Source organism: Myxocyprinus asiaticus, chromosome 46 (genome assembly GCF_019703515.2).
Source record: "Myxocyprinus asiaticus isolate MX2 ecotype Aquarium Trade chromosome 46, UBuf_Myxa_2, whole genome shotgun sequence".
Classification (NCBI taxonomy): domain Eukaryota; kingdom Metazoa; phylum Chordata; class Actinopteri; order Cypriniformes; family Catostomidae; genus Myxocyprinus; species Myxocyprinus asiaticus.
In genome coordinates, this window is record NC_059389.1 from 31,198,623 (window position 1) to 31,214,600 (window position 15,978).

Consider the following 15,978-nt stretch of genomic DNA (forward strand, 5'->3'; position numbering starts at 1 on the left):
TATTTTATTGATTGTATCCATACGTGAAATCGCTCAGCTTCTCCATCTTGCACTTAGTGTTGCCAGATCTTGCAAGAGAAACAAGCGACCTGATCTAGAAAAACAAAATAAGCGACCCTAATTTTTTTCTTGTTGGGGGAAGAGAAAAGCATATCAATCATATCTCATATCAATCATATCTCCCCAAAAATAATGCAATTTTTTTACAAATACAACTAGCATCTACAAACAATAAATCATCTCTCTAATGTGCTATTAGTGGTGGGTTACATTTTATTGTGCTCTGAGAGCCAATCAGCAGCCAGCCCAAAAAAACATGACTGCCCCCAAAACACAACCCGAGACTGCCCATATTGATAAGTGACTTTTTTTTTTAAAATTAGCCCAAAGTTGCACTCGACAGTATCTTACAGGAAACGGATGATATGAGCTCCACTGCTTTCACTTGCATTGTCACTGCTCATTTGCATGAAGTTAAACTTTTCTCAACTTTATCATGTCACTCACCACAGCCATGTCTTTTTCAACATTTTATAGACTAAAAATATAGTTATACTAACCCTAGTAACAACAGCTGTTGTTACACAGTTTCAAAGCAGCATTACAGAAAATGATGCTGTAATGTCTTAAAGTCCTCATTGAGCATGAATTTCAGCATGAATAAATGAAAAACGTGATTGAAAATCATGTCTTAATATCCATAAGATGTTGATTAATGGAGAAAAATAATCTTGGGAGAAACCAGGCTCACTGTGGGGGCCAGTTCCCCTCTGGCTAACCAGCATGAATATAATGCTGATATTAGTTATTTGTGTGCAGTGCAGGTCATGGTTTAAAATTATTAAACTAAGTAAGTGTTAAGGGTCAGTGTTTAAACTAAGATTTGTAAGAACTGTAAGATTAATGACTAATGTCTTTGAAGTTCATCCTGGATTAACTGCAGAAGTTCACATAGATTCATTGTCCTTTGTTAGTTGGCTGATGAAGGCTTTTGTTGCCAATTAATTGATAGTCTACATATTCCATTTCAAGAGTGAGGTTGATGTATCTTTTATAAATATATTAATAACAATGAAGTAAAACTGTTGAAATTTTGAGAACTGAATTTACTTTAATTTTCAAACTCAGAAAATGAGACATTTCATGCCAAAAGGAAGTTTATCAAGGATATTCAAAAAACAAATGGAATATAGTTTCCTTTTCACCATTATAAAACAAACAACTATAATCTATGTCTTCTCAACAACAGTCACTTGTGTCACCGGAAGTCGCTGTGCTCTTATTGAAAATAAATGAGATCAGTTATAGCCTTATCAACTTTGGAAAAACGACACAAAAAGTGTGGGGTTTTCTCTCTCTCTCTCTCTCCCAATTTTGGACTGATTATATGCAAGGGGTGCTGAAGTCAACTGATTTTAGTCATAGAATTACCCATCTCAGTGTAAGAAGTATAATGATACTGCCACCTTTCAAAAGTAATTCGTTTGACCTGTAGTTTTGTTCCAAAATCATAGGTGGAAATTGTCATTTTGATCCCCATCCACAAAATAATAGATTTTGACAATCATTTAAGTTTATCTTTCACCAGTAAAATACAAAATTATCAAAAAAAAACATTTGGAGCTTTGACCTCTGGTTGAGTTGACACGGAATGCCCCTTTAATGGAATAGTTGACCCATAAATGAAAATGATCATAATTTACTCAGCCTCATGTCGTTCCATACCCGTATGACTTTTTGTAAGTGAGTGAGTACTGGGGCTGTCAATCTCAAATGACAAAAAGCATCATAAATGTGTCATAAAAATAGTTCATTCAACTTGAGCGTATTTTTTTCAACATTTTCTTTAGTCATCAGATAACTTTGTATGAGAAACAGTTATTCACTCATACTCTTCCCTTCTGATGAGCTGTTAACCACTGTGACAGAATCGTTGACAACTCGAGAACCAGACCAATCCGAATTGTGAACAAATCATTTAGACCGATTTTGTGAATTGATTCAACTGATTAATTGAAAAATCCCAACTCAATAGAACGATTTGTTCACTGAACTCACCAAGAAGGGGTTTCTGCCGATTTTCATGTGTGAGCTTCATTTACATAATCACTGGCCAGGCAAAGGGAGACAATACAACTTTATTGTCAAACATAGTTGAAATTTTTCTTTGACCACACCTGTTACAACAGGAAAAAAACAGAATAAAATTAACAAAAGTGTTATTCACCTGAGGATAATTGCATCCTTAAAAACAGATACATAAAATTAGATGATGCGTGCATTAGCGTCTGCCAACAGGCCAGCTTTAAATGTCTGTGTTCCCCACACAAAGCATTGAGTATCACTTGAGTCGTATGGACTACTACTGATAGTTCAGTGGAACAGCATGAAGTTGTATTTTGGAGTGAACTATTCCTTTAACAACTACATAGCAACACCCTGGCAACCACCCACAGCAAACAGCACTTTTATTTCCAGAAAATGTAAAAATCGTATAAATTTTTGTATGTATTTTTGAGAGTTCTGAACACCTACATGTTCATTTGTTTATTAGACACATTAAAACATCAAACACGTGACATTATTTCAACATAGAAGCTTCATGTGTGATGTATTTATTAATCTACATGTGTTGGGTGACACACAGTATTTGTGAGTTCAGAAGACAGACTGAACTATTATTATGAATCTGCGTGTGGTGTAATGCTTGTTTTTCTCCTGTAGCTGCAGTCAGAGTTTGAGCAGCTGGATTCAGAGATTTTAGCAGCATTCATCACCTTCAGCTGCGACACACACTTCACATGAGACTTCCACAGCTGCAGGATGCTTGAAAAACATTATCACATCTACAAGAGACATACACACGTCATATGATAATGAGTAACACACACCTGTGTACTGAACTTTTCATGTAAGCTGTTATTCTCAATAAACAGAAATTCTTCACTTTTGTCAAAGGGTTTAAAGTCTGTTTTACTGAAGATTCAAATAAAAACATGACTGACTGCCATTTTAACATCAAAACTCTGGGTCTCATTCACTAATATTTGGGTACAAGTTGCATACGTGAGCAGAAAAGGTTCTTGCACAAAATTTCTGCTGGATTCAGAACAGGTGCGTACGCACGTAAATGTTCTTGCCCTCTCTCTGCTTTCCATACAACCTCTCCTGTACAGCTATTGGTCACTCTCTGCAAACATATCTCTAAATGTGTGCTGTCACCTGAGACCAAACCTTTCCAAAGTGTGCACAATAAACAACTTTATACAGACCTAGACCACAACTACACGTCAGCTGCTTTTTTATACAGAACCTGTCTAAAATGGTTACGTATCATTTTTGTTACTCTGAAATAAGACACTTCGTTGGGTCACTTAGTTATTCAATTCTAACATATTATCACAGTATAAATAAATATTTAAAATTGAACTCTGCCAGTGATTTCTTTTTGCATATGTGTTTTGGTTCTAGATCCTACATTTAGGAAAAAAAATGTGTGAACTTTGCAAGAAAACATTTGCACACATTAACAGTTTGTGAATGAGACCCAGTGTCTGGACTGACATCATCAGCACACATGTCTATGAAAATCTGTCATTAGCTCTTTTCCAAAACCTAGTGAGCTGCCTACTTAGACAGCAGTGTTGTGTTGTGATTTAAAGATAGGAAGCAACACCATGCCTCATTTTGGTCAAGGTCTAAAGCAGTATTGTGTCCTAAATGGAGATTCTTGCAATTCTAGAACACACTGTGAAGAGCCCAGTGAAAAATACATCAAAGGTTGACTAAACAAGAAATGTTTTCATCCACGTTTCCCACACCTTTTGACCAATGCATTTTCATGACTTTTCCAGTTAGTGAATTTTATATAAATTTTATAGAGATTGGACTCACAAAGAGATATTTCTAGATGATGAAATATTGTAGTGGCGAGCAAAGCTAGAAAATATAAAATTCTATAGTGAATATAGATTTTGTTTTTTAGAATTGTATTAATTTCCATGACTTTTCCATGTCTGGAAAATACAATTAAAAGTTTAGATACTTCAAGGTTTTTCATTACTGTAGGAACCCTGCTTATTCTAAACCGAATTTATTAAACACTGATAAAAATTATTCATTCAATACTGAAAAATATTGATTAAACTAGTTTGACTATTTTGCCTATATTATCAGCTGATCTATGATTTCTACACGTCTATTAGAATAGAGACTTCAACACGTCCAGCTTGGACAGCCAAGTCATTGCGGCACGTCAATGGACGCACATGGTGTAGATAGTAGATTTCATGGCAGCTCACTAGGGTTTTGGATCAAAGCTGTAATCTGTTCGTTTGAGCATGTTTAATTGCACATGTGATGGTTGTAATATTTTTAGACATCATAAATGTGATGAGCTCTGCATCATTAAAACACTGTTCACTTCCTGCTGTACACATGCGATTGAATCAGTCTATACGACGGTGCCATCCATGAGTTTGGACGGAAGATTCTCCTGCACATAGTTCATGTCTGATGGGTTTGAGTCAGTCCTGGTCTGGTCTGATTGGAGGTCAGTGTGTTGCGCTGATGAATTCTGAGGGTCTGACTCTGGAGGGATGGAGAGAACTCCCCCCTGCATGAGTGGATGAACCATCGACATGTGCACGTTCAGATTGTGTGCCTTCTCAAAGCGTTTGCCACATAACGTACAGGCAAACTCCAGGTCTGCCTCGGCCTTGTGTTTGGTCATGTGATACTTGAGAGAAGCTCGCTGACGGCACTGGAAACCGCACACCTCACACCTAAAAAACACACACACCAGCGTTCATACAGACATCACTGAAAGAAAATCAAGGACTTTCAAGTACTTTTTCCATCACCAATTTTTAATTTTCAAGGACTTCACAGAAGTAAGAGAACTCTGAGCTTTTTTAGAGTTCCCAACTATGAGTGACGTGAACAATATTTTCTAGTTGGAGCTTGCAATAACAGTAATTCCAACATGGCATGAATGGACCATTAACAAATATAAGTAACTCACTTTATTTATAGTATGTGAAAGTGTTTGTGTGTGTGTATATGTATATACAGAGGCGCAAAAACCATATGCATTGTATGCAACGCGAACCCAAGAAATTTTAAGCATTTTTCTACAAAACATGATGATTTTCCAGATATTCCAGTACTTACATTTCTAAAAGCTAAACTCAAGTACTTCAAGGGCCTTGTGTGTACCCTGACACACTATAAAAAGGTCTTAAGATGCATCGTTAGATTGAATGAAAGTAAGAGACTCACTGCAGAGGTTTGGCTCCTGAGTGCCGCATCTGATGCACAGACAGATGTTTCCTCTGTTTGAACGTCTGACCGCACTGATCGCAGATGTAGTTCCGCACCTCTAGAACAGGAGTCAGTCACAGTTAACATCACAGCAGTCATGAACGCACTCCTCCTGAGTGATACAAGCTGCAGGGTTACCTGTGTGTATGAGTTTGACATGTCTCTGCAGGTATCTGTCGATCATGAAGACTTTGTTGCAGCCTGGATGTGGACAGGGTCTCTCCCGCACCTCCTCGTGATGCTCCTTGATGTGTTTCTGAGTCAACACATTGACAGGACATTAGGGGCCTCGTGTAGAAATGTTGCTTGGCCATTCACACATACCAGTAAAAGAGTGAGTACGCATGGTCAAGAGTGTGCGGACAGTGCACACATTTAAGTTTTTGTATAAATCCTGATGCATGCATGCTTTTAATGATAGCAATGATTTCTTGGCTTATGACTCAAAGATATTTAATATAAAAAAAAAGTTTAATTTTTTTAAAGCTCTGATACAATGATGTCTTATGTTTTACACTGCATAAATCACTATTTATGTTTTGCTTCCGGTAAAAATACCTAACTTTTAAGGATCTATAAAAACATCCTTGAGACAATTTTTTAAAATGACATGCAAAGCAGAATTGTATAAGTTAAGTTACATTTATATTTACTAGGGGTGTGGATCTTTGGGTTGAAAGTGAATAGATTCGAGTCATGATTCGTAGGTTTCGATTAGATTCAAAAGATTTTTTGCAACAAAAAAATAATTTATTATTAATTTAAAGGATTCTTTAAATACTTTCCCTAATGTGTCTTAGGCAAGAAAAAGAAAGACAAACTACATGTACAGTACCGTGCAAAAGTCTTAGGCACATCAGATGTTTCACAAAAGCATTTGTCTTAAGATGGTTATTTATATCTTCAGCTTTAGTGTGTCAATAGGAAATATAAATGTTAGACTCCCAAACATTTCTTTTGCAAATAGAAAAGATTAGAATAGAAGTACATGGCCCCCACAAAGCCCCCCACTGAACATTGTGTCAGTCTGAGATTACACAGAGACAGAAGCAATTGAGACATCCTAAATAGATAGAAGAACTGTGACGAATTCTCCAAGAAGCAAAGGTGGTCACACCAAATATTGATTTTAGCTTTTTTTATGTTTACTGGACTTTGTATGACAGTGATAAATGAAAATTATTTATGGCATTATTTTTGAAGACATCCTCACTATGCAACATTTTTTACAAGTGCCTAAAACCTTTGCACAGTACTGTACATACAGGCTACTTGGAATACAACAAGTAATGTAATGTGCCAATAAAATATTTTAGAGCTGCGCATAACCAGAAAAGTATTCCATATTAAATATTTTACTAAACATTATCTAGTTTACACTACTGAATATTCTTGTTTGAAATAAAAAAAATAAAAACTAAGTTAAAGGTGCACTCAGTTATTTTTCCTCATTAAAAAAGTTTAACTCCTAAAGACATGAATTGTAATTTTGCAATATATGTAGGAAATCATGACCACTCACATTAAAATGAAGACTCCAGTCATATCAGTAACCTTATAAAAGCTGTTTTATTCTACATGGAGAGGGTCCGCACATGGGGACTGCCATGTTAGAATCACATGACCAGCCGAATACTACTCTCTTAATCTCAGTAACCGTCCTGTTATTTGACACTTTCACTCATTGATTAAAGGAGTTATGGCTGACTGTGAATACTACATTTCTACAATGACATCTGAAACTGAAAAATATTGAGTTTAAATGATGCTGCATCCAAGAGTGTAAGTCCAAGATGACACAAAGACAAAAGTTACTGAGTGCACCTTTAAGTCAATCATTTTTATTTGCTGCTGAAATGGTAAAGATAAATATCAGTGTGTATGTGTGCGTGTGTACACTGCTGTTGTATTTCTGTAATCATTTTAATGTCTGACTGTAAAAAAATAAATGCATCATTTAGTTGAAAAGGACGCTTGAGCAGCTGTTTCTGTGAACTGCATAGTGAGTCTGTTTCTCTCCGTGTCAGCAGTATAGCACGAAAACTGATTTAAAATCTGGGAGCTTGTGATATCATTGTCAAATTTCAAAGGCACACATATGTGATGCTACTCTGCTGGGCACTTAATTGGCGGTCACTAATATGTGATGCTACATATGAAGAGGTGAAAGCATTTTATTTGTGGCAGCTGTATTAATGGTTTGACCACGTCTGACTCAAGAGCACTATTGTGAGTGATTGCCATTTGCTTATGTGATGTCAATGGCCGCATGAGTTTCAATGAGAGTTTCGGAATGAACAGACAGTGGGCGTGAACCTGTGATGGCCGGTGAAAGAGTGCAGAGCTGTGAGGGTGTGCACTCTGAGACAGGCAAGAGAACGAAATCGCACTTGTAACTAATTCAATATTTATACATTTTAAAATATTGTACACTGTTTTGCTGAACTGCGATTCATTCTATTTTTTTGCCTTTTTAATTGATTATTGACCAACACCAAAGATTCTCGATTCAAAAATCATATTTCAAGATCAATACATATGAATCGATGCATCAACGAAACGAGTGAATCGTTACAACCCTAATATTTATTGTTGGGTGTAAACTAATTACAAAGTAATTAGTTACTGTAATCTAATTACTTTTGGTTAAAAAAGTTACTGTAATCTAATTACTTTGACCAGAGCGTTGACAGGCCTTGTTTTCACAGGAGAACTCCAACAAGCTGTGCAGCGGTCCCTCAACAATGCCATGTACCATGTGTTTGGCTTTAACAGCTGGGGATAGTTAAGAATTGATGTGCTTTTGTGGTAAATAAATTCCACTTTACAAAGGCTGCAAAGTACTTTTCAAGCCCCATCTGGGTTTGTTTTGTGCAAAAGATGAGTGTTAAGTGGTCCTAGATCATTGACACAAAATCGCTGTTGTGCGTTTTTGTGGTATGTCAATGTAATGTCTCCAGACACATCACAGAAGGTTCCGCCCGATTTCGACTTGCATTTAGAACTCACACAGAGCTGAATAAAATGTCAGAACCTAATGTCAAAATTGGTAAATGCGTTAGAGTTGTGAGACTTCAGTGTAATTACTCACTCGTTGTTCATAAGACTGCATGCAGTTAAAGATACACATTCATTTTATGGTAATAAATGGTAATTACGGAACCTGAAACATGCAATTCTTTATGATTCTCATCCTTCAGAGCATCTGTCATTATGTGCATGCATGCAGTTCAGATTATGTTGTATACCTTCATGCCGTCAGCTCCTCTGTACACCGCTGTACAGCCTGGGTGAGGACATTTGTAGATGGTGGGCAGCTCCTCTCTAAATGAAACACAAAGTGACTTTTCAATTGCATAAAAAGTTATTTTATTTAATATCATTTTTGTGAATCTAATAACATTTTTGTTTGTATTTTGCTTGACTGTTTAGTGTAGCTGTTTACAGTTGAAGTCAGAAGTTTACATATACCTTAGCCAAATACATTTAAACTCAGTTTTTCACAATTCCTGACATTTAATCGAAGAAAACATTCCCCGTCTTAGGTCAGTTAGGATCACTACTTTATTTTAAGAATGTGAAATGTCAGGATAATAGTAGAGAGAATTATTTATTTCAGCTTGTATTTCTTTCATCACATTCCCAGTGGATCAGAAGTTTACAGACACTTTGTTAGTATTTGGTAGCATTGCCTTTAAATTGTTTAACTTGGGTCAAACATTTTGGGTAGCCTTCCACAAGCTTCTCACAATAAGTCGCTGGAATTTTGGCCCATTTCTTCAGACAGAACTGGTGTAACTGAGTCAGGATTGTAGGCCTCCTTGCTCGCACATGATTTTTCAATTCTGCCCACAAATTTTCTTTCGGATTGAGGTCAGGGCTTTGTGATGGCCACTCCAATACCTTGACTTTGTTTCCTTAAGTAATTTTACCACAACTTTGGAGGTATGCTTGGGGTCATTGTCCATTTGGAAGACCCATTTTGTTTAAACTTCCTAGCTGATGTCTTGAGATGTTGCTTCAATATATCCACATAATTTTCCTTCCTCATGATGCCATCTATTTTGTGAAGTGCACCAGTCCCTCCTGCAGCAAATCACCCCCACAACATGATGCTGCCACCCCCATGCTTTACGGTTGGGATGGTGTTCTTTGGCTTGCAAGCCTCATTATTTTTCCTCCAAACATAACAATGGTCATTATGGCCAAACAGTTCAATTTTTGTTTTATTAGACCAGAGGACATTTTCCCAAAAAGTAAGATCTTTGTCCCCATGTGCACTTGCAAACTGTAGTCTGGCTTTTTTATGGTGGTTTTGTAGCAGTTGCTTCTTCCTAGCTGACCGGCTATCAGGTTATGTCGATATAGGACTCGTTTGACTGTGGATATAGATAATTGTCAACCTGTTTCCTCTGGCATCTTCACAAGGTCCTTTGCTGTTGTTCTGGGATTGATTTTCACTTTTCTCATTAAACTACATTCATCACTAGGAGACAGAATGCGTCTCCTTCCTGAGCGGTATGATGGCTGCATCATGTTTGTACAGATGAACATGGTACCTTCAGGCATTTGGAAATTTAAATCGTCAAACATTCAATATGTAAAACATTCAGGCAAAAGTCATTGCTAAAGGTACAACACATCCTAAATAGGGGCCAGGATGATCAACTACTCGTCCAACCAGCTGGTAATTTTAATATTTTCAGCTGTTGTGCTTTATAGGGCTGAATTTGGAGACAAAACTCTTCAGCTTTAGCGTGCAGTTACTATCAGCATGGTAAACTCACAGAAGTTTTGTCTCAATTGATTCTCTTTAAAGCAAAAATACATTCCAATTTCAGACACTATCAAACTTTAAATTGCCTGTTTTGAGCAATGTTTCTGCTTCAATAAATAGTTGCAGAAGTGAAAAGCCTCAACAAATTGTTGGATGCTATGAACTAGATGTTGTGTACCCACAATAATCTTTTAGTTGAGCACTTTTTAATATGGAGCGATGACTGCCCTGAGACTCCAAGTGCTCCGGTTACATTGAAATGCATCATTCTGCACCCGGGACGTGTTAAAGCAAAAAAGAAAAGAAACGCTTCAGTTAACACTTTCAATTATAATATGATTATGTGGCTTTTGCCACACTACTGTTGCATAATAATTAGCGGTGTAAACACAATGTTTTCTCAGATGGTAACTGTTCAGTCGAAACTGTATCGTTCTCTATATGGCAGGGTTTGATGACATCAGCTGAAAAGGAAAGATGTTTCAGAGGCAGAGCAAGTTGTTTCATTTTAATCAAAGATTATGTTTTTTTTTTTTTTTTTTTTTTTGGAAAAGCACATACAGAGGAATTGTGCAATACAGGGAAAGGAACATGAATTAAGAAAGTACAGAGAGCGAACATTGATTTCATGTTAATGTAAAAATCCTTTTACCGTTCTGACTTGAGGTTCTTCTTCCAGCCAGGCTTCGGTCCAGGCTTCCTCCGGGCTTTGGATTCCAGTGGCTTGGGCTCTTTGCTGTTGTTTCTCTTTGAAGAACTGACACAATTAGAAGAATGTGAGAGGAATTTCTCTTAAGTCTTCTCCATGAATCGCTGATGGAGATACTTTGACTTTGGCAGCTGAAGCAGATGAATGTGAGCTCATGTTTGTTTTACCGTTTGTCTGGGTTCACATCAGAGCTCTCTTCAGATGAACAGCTCTTCGTCTTCTCCTCACACTCATCATCATCACTCAACATGTTCCTGAAAATATAACACTGGGCTTACCGACATTTTGGACTTTATGCTATTATAAATTAATATTGATTCAGAAGTTGTACATTCAAATCATTCTTTTTATTTTAGATATATTTATTGGAATACATAAGTCTTTGATTCGTTAATATCCAGTTAGGTATTTCAATGCAACGATATCTAGTGTGCCTTTCGTGTGAGGTGACGTTGAATGAAAGAGGAGGAAGGTACAACACATTCATGCAATACCATGAAAGAGAAAATATCAACGGTATGAAAATCGTCTGTTTCTAAACCCATGAAACTGTTACATCCCTAGACCACTTATTCTGTAAATAACACTCAGAATTCAACAGTGAGGAGATCAGGAGATGTTACCTGTCTGAGAGCTCACTGTCTGCATCATCTCTGTCTGTCAGCTGTGCCGTCTGCTCACCACACTGCAGGACTGACACATGAACAACACCAGGACATTACTTACACCAACTCTTCATTACAAACATAGTTACACTACCAGTCAAAGGTCTGGACGCACTTGACTGAATTTATGTTTCTCATGATCTTTACAAATCTTATGATCAAAGGCTTGTCTAAGTTTTGTAGACATATATAAATTGTGCCCAAATATGAATTTCTTAAAGTAAAATCAAACTAATTTTATTTAAATGTATGTAATTGGATCAGACTTCCCCCCACCCCACTTTTTTGGACACTAATCCTATTGGTGTTATTTCATAGCTTTTATGACTGTATTATTCTACATGTGGTAAATAGTCCAAATAAAAAATGGGTAGGTGTAGTAGATTGATCCTCAGGCCCATCTCACCTCCAGTTCGGCCTGCAGGAGTGTTGCTGTGAGTTTTTCCGCTCTCAGCTCTGGATGCTGGTTGGTGGTTCTCATTTCTTCTTTCATATGCATCAGATTGAGTGTCAGTGTTTGTCAGGCCAGTGCTGGTGTCCATCACATACCTGTGACCCTCCACACAAGCCCACACAACCTTCAGAGCCCCCCGGCACTGCCCCTCCAGCACCTCTCGCAGGTCAGGACAGGAACGGCAGCCCTCTGCATGATCGTGAGCCCAAGACACCAGATCGTGCAGACACCTGCTGTCTGACTTCATGTGTGACGCTACCAAACACAGGAAATCAAAGACATGAAAACTCACTGAAACGACTAAACCATGATAATAAACATACATGAACGACAAATATCTGCATGAACTTACGGAATAAACTGATGTCATCTTTTGTTGAAGAGTTTTCAGTGCTGTTCCTGAAGGTGACATTATCAGAATTCAGTTTTGTAAGAAATATTTACATTTTTATTATTTTCATAACAAATGAGAACTGGGGGGAGGTCATGTACTTTACTATAATTCAAACAATAGACCGGTGATGTGGTGTATTTAGGGTCCCAAATCAACTTTTAGCCAACCAAGCAAGGTGTGAAACTGTGAAACTTTGTCCAATCAAATGCTTTCTAGAATAAAAACGCCCACTCCCCCTACATCTGTTCAGGCATAGATGATGCCTTCGCAGGGCACCTCAAAGGGAGAACAATCCATGTTGTAGGGTCGTTCCAAACTGAATTTCCAATGAGATTCACTTAAGTGAGTTCTGACCGTCATCGCCTTTCAGCCCTCTGAAGCTCTCACATTGGAGGGTAATTGTCTTCAAAGGGAATAGGGCATAGGAAGGATCATTCTGAATGGGACACAGGAGCTGGATGCGAAGAAAATGGCTGCAGTTTATTCAGATTTTTAATGCAGGCATTTTTCAAAGGTTTCTTGGTATGTACAGCACCTGTAAGTTTTCTTTATACTTTATGTTTAGTGTATTGTTATATTGTTATATTAAGATATTTTACTTGCGTGTTTCTCATTCATCTGCACTGGACTTGCAAAACGGCTCCTATCAAAAAGTATTGTTTACAAATACCATAATTTTGAATATGAATTATATTTGTTGTATCTTATGACGGTTGCATCAAAAGCAGGTTGAAAGACTCATAAACAAAGATGGTTATGTGCTGTGGGCTGATTATGTATCATAGTTATATTGTTACATTATTGTTCGGTTCTCAAGACAGTGGAAAAATGAGGTCAGTATTGAGATGAGTTCTCAGTTTCCCCTGCTAAACACCATGGCGCTTTCACATTAAAAGCTAGGGGAATGATCGCCATTAACACATTCACGCCTTTACAATTGGTGGCGCTAATCGACAAGCAATTTACGGTACGGTAGATGGCGCAAAGAAACTTTCAGTTGGTCTGCACTTAGCTCATCACGGATGATAAGAAGAATAGTAAACAACCATGGAATCAAGCAAGAAAGTTTTCTAGCATGCCGATCGGAAAAAAACCCATCTCTCTACAAGCTGCAGATGTGACGATGAGTTTGTTGTTGATTTGCTCAATGAGAAAGAAAACATTCAAGACACTTTCACAAACTATTTCAGTTCACTGCTGGACAAGTTGACTGACAGTATTATCATGAATACACAGTGTGAGGGGCAAATGTTTTCAACTGGAACAATACTGATTTGTTTGCGCTAAGATTAAATGCAGCTATCATGGGCAGAAACAGTAAGTTGATTTTTTTTTCACGCTTTCTATCCTTTTTTTGTGCTGTGCAGTAAAACAGACTTAATGGTTGATGTATCATGAAATCAGAGACATCCCTGACTAAAATGAATTGGTTCAATAGAGTCAAGTGTTTGGGAATTGGACTTCTCTTGTTGCATTTTATGTTTCACTCTGTAGTTTCAGTAAAGCCGGCTTCACAGTAACCGACAACTTGATTTTGGCTGAGGATGTCCCACTTAACAACTGTTTTGCTGAGATCTCGCTCTCTTCTGTTGGAGGCATGTCACACTTGCCGATTCAGTAGAGGGGTGACAGGCATACAGACTGTCTCTCCGATTCCCTGTCATGTGATGATCCGAGCTACGTCTCTCTCCCACTGGCCGGCGATTATGCAAATGAAGGTTGGAAAAAATCATCTAGCGTGATGCCGGCTTAACCACGCTGAATATGAAATACTCCCTGTGTCCAAATATGCATACTTTCCTAATATATAGTATGCCAAAAGCAGCTGCTGAATGAGTAGGATGTCCGAATTCTCAGTATTCATAAAAAAGTAGCCGAGAAAAACCTGGATGACCTACCACATCCAGCAAGATTCTGAAGTGCACATCCATTGGACACTTTACTATCCCATAATGCCACAGGAATGTGGCATATAAATAAAAATAAAAAGACGGAGAACCGCAAGTCTTGCATTTTTCTATATAGCAAGTATAAATAAATATATATATATATTATTTTCACAGCTGTTATTACATCATATATTCAGGACACGGGACAATGTCCATGTTCCCGGATGAAGAATATCAATGTATTCATGCTCCTCCACTGCATTCCTAAAGAACATACTTTATTACCGGCCAAGAAGTGATGCAGTGTATCTGTACCTGTCTGCAGTGAACGGGTTGAGGTTGACCCTGTTCCTAAAGTTCAGCAGTATACTGTGACACTTGTAGAACTGAGCGTGGCAGTTGTTGCAGATGAACTGGGACAGACTGGGGTCTCTGTTCATGGGAATTCCTAACAGCCGCTGGAAGTCTGTGCAGAAGAGCGGATAAACGCCGCACGACTCTTCCTGCAGCTGCGCAAATGCCTGCCGCAGTCGCCGCGTGGAAAACTTCCCATGACACAATCGACAGAACTCGCTGCTCATTCGGCCTGTGAGTGAAAACAGAGGTCAAAGGTCAACATACTGTCATTAAGCACTTACACAAATATATGAAACATGCACAGCCTCGATTGCCTTATTGCTTTTATAAAACGGTTATCACATAATAAAAAATATTAAGGACAGAAATGTTTCTTAAAATGTTATTTTTCTAAGTAAAATCATTAAATGCCAACCATCCGCTAGACCAGGGGTTTTCAAACTGGAGTCTGGGGAACCCCAGGTGGCCATGGAACATTTTTGAGAAAAAACATTTTTATTAAAAGAAAAACAAATTAACATTTGACCTTATTATTATTTCACTCTGCTTTCTAAAGACTGGTAGGAAATCATAAGACACAAGAGAGAGTATACATGAGTCTTTATACATGAAAATACAGTATGTAACTCTACACACACACAAATATTTATAAAACATTATGAATTAGTGCTTGCGGAAGACGAGTCTTCAGCTCAACACTTACAAAAGAGAAAAACAAGCAGCTGTTGATGTATTGTGGGTATAAATAAAATAAATAATCCTACACAGACAGAAGAGAAAGAAAGAAAAGGATGAATGTGGTGTGTCTCTGAGTGTGTGTGTGTGTGTGTGAGAGAGAGAGAGTGCGTGGCTGTGAGTGTGTGTGTTCAGCTGGAAGTACACAGATATTCAAATGAGCACTATAGTAAACCACTAAATTAGAGAGTAGAGAGTGTAATGTTCTCATTTTGATCTAATTCAGATCTCACCTGTGTGCTCATGTCTGTCTTCTCGAAGTTCATCCACTACTGCAGGTTTTCCTCTGCTTTTACTCGGTCTGCCTCTCCGCGTGTGTCGCACGGCTCTCTTCATCATCTTTAGTTTAATCAATATACTTTAATAATGATCTGATTCGAGGATGTTCAACTGCTGTTATTGAGATTTATAAATATACTCATTACACATCTCCTACTTGACTTGCAGCACGCGCTCTGGAAATCACGAGTTTTTTATATTTTACGCATTGCATAAACAAAATGCAAAATATCGCTAATTTTATTTGATCAAATATTAAATAAGGGAAACCTCGAAAGTGCACTAATGTCAACAACAGCAGCGGATGTGGCGTAACTGTGCGATGACAGCCCACAGCGCCATCTGTGACAGTCAAGAGGACTGCATATTAGCCTTATGTTTATTTGGAGTCCCGAGA

At 37.8% G+C, this 15,978-nt stretch overlaps 2 protein-coding genes across 3 annotated transcripts in view; one reads left to right on the plus strand and one right to left on the minus strand.

Annotated features, from left to right (window-relative positions):
- LOC127435763 (Fanconi anemia group A protein) overlaps positions 1–2,946 on the plus strand; it is a 132,613-nt gene extending 129,667 nt beyond the window's left edge. For both annotated transcript variants that reach the window (XM_051689437.1, XM_051689438.1), the window contains one exon: positions 2,725–2,946. In XM_051689437.1, coding sequence (XP_051545397.1) covers positions 2,725–2,805 — 81 coding nt within the window. In that variant the 3' untranslated portion in view covers positions 2,806–2,946. The remainder of the gene's footprint in view (positions 1–2,724) is intronic.
- Positions 2,947–3,092: 146 nt separating this feature from the next.
- On the minus strand, positions 3,093–15,899 carry znf276 (zinc finger protein 276). Its single transcript, XM_051689449.1, has 11 exons — positions 15,536–15,899; positions 14,526–14,796; positions 12,280–12,326; positions 11,880–12,182; positions 11,432–11,501; positions 10,976–11,062; positions 10,752–10,856; positions 8,571–8,646; positions 5,461–5,578; positions 5,281–5,380; positions 3,093–4,784 (listed from the first exon to the last, which is right to left on the minus strand). Exons 1-11 carry the CDS (start codon positions 15,639–15,641, stop codon positions 4,454–4,456), a joined length of 1,614 nt encoding a protein of 537 aa, XP_051545409.1. The 5' UTR covers positions 15,642–15,899; the 3' UTR covers positions 3,093–4,453.
- Between the last annotated feature and the right edge of the window lie 79 nt (positions 15,900–15,978).

Bases quoted from the DNA above. Each gene is read 5' to 3' on its own strand.
- znf276 (XM_051689449.1), bottom strand. From the start codon at position 15,641: ATGATGAAGAGAGCCGTGCGACACACGCGGAGAGGCAGACCGAGTAAA. The intron at 10,857-10,975 runs GTAAAACAAACA...TAATTGTGTCAG, and splicing joins GATGTGAACCCAGACAAACG to TTCTTCAAAGAGAAACAACA. The intron at 4,785-5,280 runs GTGAGTCTCTTA...TGTGTTTTTTAG, and splicing joins TCAGGAGCCAAACCTCTGCA to GTGTGAGGTGTGCGGTTTCC.